The 11,473-nt window shown below is 54.8% G+C and overlaps 1 protein-coding gene across 1 annotated transcript; it reads left to right on the top strand.

The window, feature by feature from the left end:
- Window positions 1-1,556: 1,556 nt before the first annotated feature.
- LOC309595697 (V-set and immunoglobulin domain-containing protein 4-like) lies at window positions 1,557-10,858 on the top strand (the record flags this gene model as incomplete). The annotated part of the gene is made up of 7 exons (XM_082322956.1): window positions 1,557-1,611; window positions 4,247-4,603; window positions 5,256-5,537; window positions 5,865-5,960; window positions 6,768-6,902; window positions 7,388-7,409; window positions 8,262-10,858. 7 exons carry the CDS (start codon window positions 1,557-1,559, stop codon window positions 8,470-8,472), a joined length of 1,158 nt encoding a protein of 385 aa, XP_082179082.1. The 3' UTR covers window positions 8,473-10,858.
- Between the last annotated feature and the right edge of the window lie 615 nt (window positions 10,859-11,473).

Genomic DNA, 11,473 nt, shown 5'->3' with positions numbered 1-11,473 from the left:
AGCTCAAAGACACTATTCTCCTGGTGCAGTTGTTAAAACTCTGTGCTAAGGCATGTCTATTGAATAAATGCCAAAACGTTGCTTTAGTGAATGATTAAAAGCCTTTAACAGAACTCAATAGGTCAGTAGATTTGCTTTTCTACGTGTTTCTTATCTTCTGTAATTCCTTCTCCTTTTGGTAATAATTAGCAGGCACGTGTTAATCCTGTGCATAATACCCCTTGATAACTTTTGGATGTACTTTTAAAGGTACCCTACAGAGCATACCCAGAATGTCTCCTGGAATAAAGTCCCTCTGCCACCAGCCATAAGTCACCTCCTTAGAAAACACCGCGTGTGCTTGCAGAGCATGAAACATGGTGGCTTTTGCCCATGAACTGCACTCTTGCAGCAGAAACGTGTACCGAGATGGTCTGTGAGGCTGTGAAAATGAGAGCAGCAGGCAGTGACCACCTGATCACCCGTAGGTGGTAAAAGCTTGGGCAACAGTAAATGCAGATGACTCTGGCTTGTTAACCTTTCGTTCCCCCAGGCACCTTCTGCACGGCCCTGGCAGGTAGAGCTGCACCTGTAGCTGCACTGCAATAGGGCACGCTTTCTGGGCAGGTGGTAGAAAATGAAGCTTTTGCAGGGGAATTCCTATCATAGTGAAGAGCAAGATGCTGGTTTTTTAATACCTCTTCTCTGCACATTTTCTGTTAAAACAGAAAAAAGCAGTAAAAGTGGCATCCTAAGTTTTCTGGTCTAAAAGGCTCAGACTATTTGGCAAAGAAACTAGGGCTGCTTGTCTTGATCACTCAGGTCACAGACCGACCTGCTCGGAGGTGAACGGGGATGCCCTCGGAGAGTCTGCCGCCGCAGGAGCTGGGACATGCGTGTGGTGGAAGAGCTGAGTACCACCAGCAGGAGAAGACACTAAGGAAATGGGACTGAGCATCAATAAGTTGGTCTCTGCCTCACGCTCCTGCCCGGCGTTGGGTGAGTCAGTGCGCTCAGAGCTGTGCTTTTCCGCTTCTGGATGCCCAGTTCTGAGCCCTGCTGGTACAACGGAGAGAGGTGCTGAGCACTCTGCTGAGCGACACCATCACACACAAGTCAGAGGGAACTGAATTCATGCTTCACAAGCATCCTCGAGTTTTCTTTCCCTGCTACCGAACGTTTGACTGTGTAGTCACCATAAAGCTCTTTCACTGTGAAGTGAACGCAAATGTGGAGGAAAAGAAAGAAAAAGAAGGAAAAAAGAAAGAAAAAAAGAAACACAATTATGAAGAATAATAAAAAAGAGCGCTAGTCAGAAAAGTCAAGAGAACAGGAAGAGAAGTGGGTGGGGACAGGGGAATATGAAATGGAGCTGGAAAGATCCTTATAGTCTTTGTCCATCCTTTACCCTTCACCTAAGTCAGCAGTGAAATGGACTCGTGATGTTTCAGAAAGAGGATCCTAGATGACAACGGGCAGAAGAAAGGGAAGTGTTCTTCACTCGCATTCTGGTGCCAGGAGCGTGGGGGTCTCTCGCCAAGGGCAGGGAAAGGAGGCCGGACCTGCGTTCTGGGAGAATGGGAGAAGCTGTGCGGATACTGGTGTTTGTGAAGGCTTTCATCGGCTGCAACGGTGAGTACATGCTCCAATGTATAAGAACAAAAACCAGAGTACTAAGAGAGTAGGGAAAATCTTTTGAATTATAGTGTCTTAATTTTTAAAAATCATCAAGTGTGGGAAGTCTTTAGTTTCTTGCATGAAAAATAGAGCCTGAGAATTCACAAGAGTCTCCTTTGGTATCAGATACAACAAGGTGCTTTTAAGAGCAGAGCAAACAGGGCAGTGTTGGGCAAAAGGTCAGCTCCCATGCCCCAAAGCAAGAACAAAACAGGATTGTCCAGGACCCTTGCAGAGGACCTGCTCTGGTGAGTTAGCTTCCAAAACAGTCTTTCTGAACCTGGAATATGCATTCTTCTAGAATTTAATAATGCATCACCGCTGCTCTGCTAGCACGGTCCTGGGAAGAAGAGCTGTAATTGTGAGACTAGGTGCGGGCACACACACGATTGCCCTTGGTCTCTCCTGATCTGCTGACTCTCTAGGTGCATTCGGAGAGGTGATACTGGAACCTTTGCTTCGATTCCTATGCCCGTGAGGCGTATGTGCCACTGCCAGGGCACGTATGACACTGCCGCCGGCAGGGGAAGCGTTTGGGAAACAGGAGAAAGGTGCTTTAACAAGTTGTACACCGAAGCACAGAATTGCTCCTGACATTTAGAAAAATGGGTTGAAGTATGTTCCCCACTTCATCCTAAAAAACCAGCTTTGCAGATTTCTGGGATCTGCCTCTCAAGCGACTTATTGTGAGCTATTGCAGCTGAACGTAACCAGTGCCTTGCTGGGGAGGAGGGGAAAGGGGGAGCGGGATAAGGGGGTACGGGTAGAGGTGAGCCAGGTCCAGCTGAATTCAGGTAATTTGCTACTTAGAAGAGGCACTTCCCAGCGGAGCGGTGGGCTCAGCGGGCAGACAGCTGGAGAGACTGGGAGAATGAGCCGGGTACCTCAAAATCCCACCCCTCTTCTCCTGCGCCCGCTTGAGTGCCTGGCAGGGTGCTTATCTGGTTGAAGCAGGTATGATGCTAGAAATCTGGCTCAGATCTGCAGTTCTCTAAGGCTAAAGCAAAAAGATTGGGTTTGGTCCACCATTCCTGTTCCAGGTCCAGTACTTCAGAACAGGTCCCTAAAGGCTCCTGCCCGCCTGCTGCTTCCATGCCGCCAGGAGAGCTGGTGCTGGCAGGCTAGGAAGGAAGATGCTCAGCCGTTTTAGAAAATGGGCCAGAACATGAGAGTTCAATTTTTTTTTTTTTTTTTCTGTTATCATGCATTATAGATAATACAAATCCCTCTGACCAGTCTGCTAATCTCTAACATAGCCCTTCAAGTTTTTGCCTGGTCCAGCTCTATTTCCCTCTGGTGGAAGAATTCACATTGTTCGTCTGGAAGACCGCATCCCAGTTTAAGAAGTGTCACTGGGATGAAATACTTCTTTTAAAAATGCTGTCTCAGGGATTTTTATTTTGCTGAATTTCTCCCATTCCGTCCAATCAGCTCTCCTTTGGAGTCATCCCTGCTAATGGTGAAATTGGTCGTATACAGAGTGCAGCTGCTCTGCAGGGCATCAGTGGATGCTGGCAGCTATTTCATGGCACACAGCAATGCAAAACAAGACAGGAGAGATGTTTAAACAAAATTGTGTCGAGATGAATACACTGGGTAGCAAATATACTTGAACTTGAGTGCACCAAATGCCTTAAGGGTATTTCTGAGCAGTTTTCCAAATAGCTTCCACCCTTCTTAGTTTTTCTTAGTGGGAGTACGTGAAAAGAGGAAGAAGAGAAATGGAAAACCTTTAAAAACTGATACATCAAGGAGTTGCGTTTGACTGGGATGTGAGATTTGAAGAATGTAGCTGTGCCTGCCCTCTCAAAGTCATCTGCTAAAGGAAAACCAAAGCTCCGTGTCCGAAACAAGCTTCCACTACGCGCAGCCCCGGCAGTCCCCGCGGCTGTCCCCGCGGACACAGGTCCACGGATGCTTGCTCTCCCCAGCTGGCACCCCCTGTTAGCGCTGGGACAGGCTGTTGCACAGAGCCGTGCTTCTCCCCGCAGAGCTGTGCTGCTGGGTCCTGTGAGCACCAGGGAAGTTGCATTAAAAAATAGTGACGTTAACGAATGCAAGCATGCAGCGAAGCAGTAAACTTGCTTTGTTCGTCCTCCCTCCCATACAGAAGGTAGAAGTCAACACTGCGAGTGGTGTTGTCAGAGCATCCCGTGTCAGCGGGGCGAGGCCGTTGCCGTTTGACTCCTCATGTGCAAGGGTAAGCAGAAAGCCAAGCAGCAGAAGCAGGGCGTAAAGGCTGGCACTAGAGAGCAGGAATGAGAGATGCTCCTTAAGGTCTTGTGAAGACTGTAGCTGTGATGCCGCCACCAGGAGCAGGATTTGTGCCTCTCTGTACTGAGAAGGAATTGAGAACTGGCAAGTGTCCAGAGAGAAACAATAAAAATAGCCATGAGGTCGAAGGAACTGGTCACTTCCCCATGCTCAGGGAGGTGGGGACAGGCCCTGGTTTAGCTGGCTGTGGTCTACAGCACATCTAAGACACGACCGCATGCTGGCTTCCACCACCTAGTGATTCCCGTCTACCCTAAGGACGTTCTCCTTTTCTGCTGCGTTCTTATTTCTCCCCTTCAACTGTTGTTCCCTGCAGCCCTCCTGGATCTGTCTGGTGTCCACCAGGTCAAGGGCACGTGGATGGGATCCACCACTTTACCGTGCACCTACGTGCCCTCAGAAGGTTTCACACAGCAAACGCTCATCTGGAGCATGGAGCGAGACTATAGCACCTCCACCGTTTTTCGGAGGGACGATTCTGGTGACCACGTCTTGTTGTCTCAGTTCCGAGACCGGGTCAGCGTCCCAAAGCACAGCCCAGGGAACGCCTCACTCCTAATCGAGAACCTTGAAATCCCCGACAGCGGGCACTACACCTGTCAAGTCAGCTGGAGGTCTAAAAATAACAGCTTGGTAACAAAGGAGGTGACCACTACAGTTAAAGTTGTCAAAGGTAAATCCAGCAATAAAGCCCTGCTCTTGTGCAGCCAGTCCAATCCACAGCGCATGTAGAAGTCACAGCTGGTGGGAATAGTCGTTCACCCACGTCCTGGCTGGGTGTGGAGGCATCCTCCTCCCCGCTGCGCTAGCCCTTCTCCACTCGTGGAGGTGTAGGGATGGGCTGGGGAAGGGGGATCAGTTAGTATACACCCCAATCTGGATCTACCGATGGGACACTTGAACCCATGGCGCTTGAGATAACATCCAGATATGGGTTTGGTTTTGTGCAGGTAGCCAGCATCGCTGTGGTTCTTGCAGCAAGTGGGACAGCAAGTGGGTGTTGTGCTAGCCAAATCTGCCTCCTCCCCTTCCTGAGCATCCTCGGTGTGTGCTGGAAAGAACGTTCTGTCTTTCTGCAAGGGGGGCACCCACTCAACAGAGCAGGACTTGTGTGATATGGCAATGGTGGCATAGCTGGTGTAAACCTGGCTTTAGGCACCGGCGAACTGAGCTTAACCTGTGCAGAGAGGTGACGTGAGAGTGGTGCCCCTGTTCCTCCTGGGAGAGCACTGAAAGCCAGAGCAAGAACTGCCGTGGCCGGGGGGGACCTGCCCCACCGCAACCAGGGCCAGCGTGACCTGGGCCCCCTCCGCTTTGTCTTCCAGTTGCAGCGACCAAGCCCGTGATCAGGGCCGGCGAGCTGGGGCTGACGGTCCCGGCAGGAGCCAGCACCAGCCTGACCTGTGTGGCCAGCGGGTCCCCCCCCATCAGCTACCGCTGGTTCAGGAGCACCCCGGGGGGCAAAGCCCGGCTCCTGAGCAGCCAGGCCGAGCTGGCGTGGGACAGCCTGCGGCCCTCCGACGCCGGGGAGTACTACTGCGAGGCAGAAAACAGGGCTGGGGCCGGGGCTGTGCAGCAGAGCGACGCCGTCGAGCTGACGGTGAGAGGTGAGTCCCCAGCCTAGAGCTCCTCGTCTCCACTGCGCAAGACTGAGGCAGGGAGTTTCCTCCTTCGCAGCGGGATCAGACACGTAACGCTGAATATGGATTGTGTCTTGATTGCCACCCAGAGAGGAATCCATGGGGGTCGGCATCCTCCCTGCTTCGGAGCGTGCCTGATCATGGCAGGGGTCAGGAAAATGTCCCGTGTCCCTCTGGGAACAGGACTGCGCAGGGTGGGAGCCTGGCTCCTGCCCTTGGCATGTCTTGCTCTCCCCTGGCTCGTGCTGCGGACAGGGCGTGGGGAAAGGGCCTGACGCCCAGTCTCTCCTGCAGAGTCCCCAGTCACACAGCAGCCCAGCCCCGGGACCAGCAGGCCCAGCAGACCCCCGCTCACCCCCCGAGGCGATGCGTCCCAGCAAGCACCCACAGGTAAGTGCCCTGGGCCGCAGGGGAACGGCTGCTTTCACCCTGGCGCTCCGCAAGTGGCGGAGAAGGTAAGACAGATCTACTTGCCGTTCCTTTTGGGCTGCAGATCCTCTTTGCAGGCGGGATAGGAACGGCCCGCCCTGTCCCGCGGGCGCAGGGGCTCCGCTGTGGCAGCTGGGTGGGACAGCAGCCCCCCGGGCCAGCAGCAGAGCCAGAGGGACCACGGCCTGGGAAACCTGGGGCAAGAACCCGGGCTCGGGGCTCCCTGCGTCAGGGAGCCTTGAGGCGCAGCTGCCGACGGTAAAGCACCCCAGACCAGGCAGGGGGTCGCCGCAGGAGAGATGAAGTGGGAAAGTCCTGGGGAAACGCCTGAGAGCCTCCCAGCGGCGTGCTCGTCCAAAGCGGGCAGGCAGCCCCGGGAGAGCCGCGCTGCCGAGCGCCGGCACCGGGCAGCCCGGGAGAGCCGCGCTGCCGAGCGGTGGCCGCTGTCCGCCCCGCTGCTGCGTTGCGGAGCAGACCCAGCTCTCCGCGGCCGCGGGGCAGCCCCGGGGAGGGCCAGTTGCCGTTGCCGTTGCCGTTGCCGGTTTCCTTCGCTTCTAAAGCCCTTTAAAAACGTGTTTCACGGCGCGCCCCGGCCCCGTGGCGCTGCTCACGGCGGGCGGGGCGGGGCGGGGCGGGGCGGGGCGGGGCCAGGCGGGGCCGGGCGGGGCCGGGGCGGGCGGGGCGGGGCCGGGCGCGGCCCGGTGCGGCTCCCCCCAGCCGGTCCGGCTGCCCCCCCCCCCGCCGCCGCCGCCGCCGCCGCCGCCGCAGCGCTCTCCCCTCCGCCCGCAGGTCCCCCGCGGGCCGCGCCGCCCCCGCACCTCTACGGGCTGGCGGCCGCGCTGGGCGGCGCCGCGCTCGGGGCGCTCCTGGCCGCGCTGCTGCGCCGGCGGCGGAACAAGGCGGGTGAGCGGCGGGGCCGGGGCCGGGGCCGGGGCCGGGCGGGACGGGCGGGGCGCTGCGGGGCCCTGCGGGGCCGGGGCCGGGGCCGGGGCCGGGGCGCTGCGGGGCCCTGCGGGGCCGGGGCCGGGGCCGGGGCCGGGGCGGGCGGTGTGAGCGGGGAGAACCGCGGCGGGACGGGCGGCAGAGGGCAGCCCTGCTCCGAGGGGACGGGGCGGGACGGCGGGCGCTCGCCACGGCTCCAGCCCCGACACCCCCATCCCCATCACCCCCGACACCCCCATCACCCCCGTCATCCCCGTCACCCCCGTCACCCCCCCAGCCCCTGCTCCACCCCCAGCCCCAGCCGGTCCCTTCTAGGGAGAGGGCGAGGGAGGGTGGGAGGGTTATTCCTGAAGGTGGGAATACTGGGGAGCAGCTGGGGTTTTTTTCTCTGGCACATTAATCATAGCATTTGTTGATGCACATCTTCGGTTCTTCCTTTTTTTCAGAACCTCTCTACGAAGTTGCTTTGTGAGTACAATTTCTCGCCGGGGACGTTAAGACGACTTTGAGGGCATCGTACTGATGTCTGTTTCCAAAAAGCCCCTTTGCTCAGGGAAAGCCAAAGATTTCTTTGACTTGCTGGGGGAGGATCTGAATCCCTTGACAGTCCGTTTAGCTAGCAGCATGAGGACGTTAATGTTTTAGTGCAGGAGGCAGCAAGAGAGAGTCTGGTTTTTAATGTGTTAGAATGAGAGAAAAAGATTCTGGGCCCTTCGCTCTGCCTTGCAGATGCCATGGGAAAACTGTTCGCAGTAGTAAACTCCCACCTTTGTTTCACAAAGCAAAGGACAGGAATTCTCAGCTCTTCCCTCGGGATAAGTTCCTTCTATACGTGCCTTTCTCTTTAAGAAACACGTCCCAGTGCTTGCCCGAGTATTATTTTGTGCCATTCCTATTTGCTTACAATTATACGAACGTATCTTCTGCCCTGTCCTGATCTCAACCTTTAATCCCTTCATGCTACTTTGCTATTCAGAGGCATACCTTAGCCATCTGTAGCCTCACACATTGCCATTTTCCCCAATAATTACTGGGAGTTACTTTCTAAAGGCTGGAGTATCTGTTGGTAACTCTTTTGAGTGTAATACGATAATGCCATGAGAGTTTATGGGACCAATGTTAACTGTCTATTGCTTCTTTTTGTGTGTGTAATTCTTCTAATGTTACTTTCTAGTGTCTTTCAGAGCCTCCCAGGCCCTCACTAGATTAATATCAATTTTGCTGTTCCACAGATTATGTGGTAGAGCTTGTCTTTGACTAAGATGTAAATCAAATGACTTCTGATTTAGTCGTCCTCCTCAGTAGTCTCTCTTGTTTCAGCCATAGCACTGCAGATGTCACGAGATGGGAGACTGATGTGGAAGTCCCTGTGGAGCGCCTACACAAGGAGACAAATTCTAAGACTGAAACATCCGATGTCACTTCCGCCATGAAAGGCAACGGCCGTGACAGCATATGCATCAGGAAAAATCCGGAGTATGAGAACCTCATGACTGCAATGGAATCAGAATACGAAATAGAAAGAATTTAGTAGAGTACCAGCTTTTCCACGTGAGCAGCCGTGCAGGGCTGCAGATATTGGGTGGCAAACTTTACCAAAGGAAACTCTTCTTCCTGTCTGCCTTCTGCTCTGATAAATGTACCGGTCTCGCTGCTTTCTGTAACCCAGGGGAACTGCACAGCCTTCTTGGGCTTTGGCAAATGGGGCCCTGCCCGTTGGTGCAGAAACCCTCAGCCAAGTGCTTATCTACCACTTATAGAGTGAATAATTTCTGAGCAGCCTGAAGGACCAAGGTGAGGAAGAGAGGATCTGAAGGAGTGGAAACACAAATGTCTTTAGCCTGCAAATCAAGGTGTAGCTGGGTGCAATGCTGCTAGCCGATAACACCGGCAAGGCGTACTCTCAAGGGCGTGTTCCCCTGGCAGGACGTCCCAGCCTGCGCGGAGCCAGGGATTGTGCTGGAAAGGGACGTCCTCTGGCCTTCACAGCTCAATGCTGGTTGTACATCCTGCTTGTCCTTGAGCCTTTTGTTGTTAGAACGTGGTAAAGGGACCGCAGATGATGTCCCCGGAATGCCATTTTTGCTGTCAGGCTGGAGCTCATTGGTAGAGGAAGGGGGCATGTCCCTGTAGGCGCTGGCCCTCCTAACTGCCACCCTCTGGTTTTCTCCTGGAAAAGCAGAACTGGTGTCGAAGGAAATGCTAGCATTTTACTTTTACAGTGTGGGGGCCAGAAGCATAATAAAATAGAGAGAAATTTGAGGCATTTGGAATACCGATTGAGCAAGGGACCTCCCTGGACGCAACAGACTGACCCTGATTCACTCTGTGGGATGAGAGTCAATCTGGCTCATTACAACAGAAGTATTAATCCTGACCTGTGTTAGCGGGATGTTGTGAGTGCTCATGTTTGTAAAATGCCTTGAGATGTGCCTGAGTAGTGCAAGGTATTTTCTTTCCCAGGGCAAAGACAAAAGGCTTCAAAGGACTACTTTGCATATGAATTCTGTGCTGATGGGGTACAGGCTTTGCTGCGGGGGTGTGCAGTCTGTCACTGCCGCTTAAACCACTCCAGGGCATTCCTGGGTCGCCGGCAAAAGTAAATAAAGCAGAAGAAAAGTTCCTTTTTACAAAAGCAGCAAGGCTGCGTGCTGGGCCGTTGCTGCCTTCAGCTGAAGCGTTTCCTGCAATCCGCTGTTACTCAACAGCCTGGTTCGCTTCCTCATCGTTAATCGTTTGCATCTTACGGGTGCTGGGGTGCTGCTGGGGTGCTCTGCCCTCCCTGTCTCTCTATCGGAGACCTCCAGGCAGCGTCCCTCCATCCTACAGGCTTAGCCAGCAGACCGGGGCAGAGAGGGACGATGCTACCTGGCTTTAGCAAAGCAAATTTGTAGGGAGAGTTATTGGCTTTTATTAAACCAGTCAGTGCAGCTGGGGGAGCGTGGGGAAGCAGATGAGCTCTGGGTCACGCAAGCCCTCCTTCCTGACGCTGACTGGGACCCGCATGGCTTTTGTCCCTGCTGCCATGGACCTTCCCTTCCCAGGGCAGCAGCCTCATAGCAGGTTCACCTAGCTCTTCATGGCCTGAGCGCTGGGAAGAAGAGACTCCATTTTACATTTCGTGCTCTGAATTACAGTGACACTTCTTCAGGACATAGTGAGTATCAGGCAAGATCAAAGTCTCCTGCCTGTATTATGAAGGTTTCATAAACATGGCAATGGACACGCAGGGACGGTTGTGCCTCGCGGGGGAGGCAGGCAGCAGCCAGCAGGACCTGCCTGTCCTTGCAAGGGCTAGGGCCGTGCCAGACCCCACTCCAAGCCCTGGTCTCTCAGCTCTCAGACCTGGGGAGGAGGGGAGCTGTGCCCTGACCAAGGGCAGAAGTGCAGGGAGCATTAGGAATGTGCGTGGGGGTCTCGTGCGTTGCAGCCGGGGTGAGGCGATTCACCCCACGCAGCAGCGCGTTCGCTGCGGCGAGCGCATGCCCTCCCAGAAGCTGGCCTGGGAGACGCCGGCCTGGAGCAGCAGCCGCTGGTGCAGGCGGTCTCGGAGGCGGTGCAGAACAAAGGGAGCGAGGGGAGCGGGGAGCTGCGACGTGCCCATGCAGGGCAGAAGCGTGTGGTGCGGGGGCGATGCTGTGTGGGAAGGGAACTGGAAACCGCTCAGCTTCCCCATCCTCACCTCAGCAGATCCTGGCCCAAAACACGGGACATGGTGCGCCCTTTTATCCCCCCAGTGCCATCGTCATTAATTTTCAATTAGCCTAGTGTTTTATGCAAGATTTGCTGCCATGATAAGCTCCCAGCTCCAAGTTCCCTCACTGACTCTGTAACACCATGATTTTTCCAGCTTTCGATTCCTCCCAGCGCTGGTCTGCTCTGAGGAGGTCCGGGCAACAGGAGAGCTGAAGCCTGGGAGAAGCTGCAGAGGCAGAAGGCAACAGGAGTTAAGACAGGGGTAGCAGATGCCCCAGCTGGAGCAGACGCTGCGTACCTGGCGTTGGCACTGCCTCTAGTTTGGGCAGCAAAACGGCTTTGGTCACAAGCAGCAGAATGGTGGGAACACAAAAAGTCTCTCCAGTGCCGTGGTTGTTGTTTCTCCCTATGCAGCAAGTGTGTGATTTTTTTTTTTTATTTATATTTTTGGTATGTTTGTTAGTAAAACCTGTTGGAAACAGAACATTTTCTTCTGACAGTCACGGAGGGCTTTGCTGTGTTGTATCCCCCTCGAAGGAGAGAACTTCTCCTTTCCTTGCGCTGGTCACCCCCCGGTGACGTGACTCATCTGCTGAGGGCCAGCGCTGCGCCAGCACAGCAGGGAAACCTCAGCTTCCGCTCCAAAACGACGCTGCCTCCAGAAACCACGCTACTGCTAGTGGCCAGCACAGCGTCACGAGACTTGCAGCTCCCTTTGCTTCGGAGCAACCGAAGTGCACACAGAACGGAGGGGACCTGTCGCTTGTACGCTTGCCGGGTTTGCCCTGGCCTCCGGAGCCCTTCTGAACCTGCCGTTCTCAGCAGGGAGAAGGGAG

This window comes from Platalea leucorodia (genome assembly GCF_965183815.1).
Source record: "Platalea leucorodia genome assembly, chromosome: 10".
NCBI lineage: Eukaryota > Metazoa > Chordata > Aves > Pelecaniformes > Threskiornithidae > Platalea > Platalea leucorodia.
This window is presented reverse-complemented; position numbering and strand designations above follow the sequence as displayed.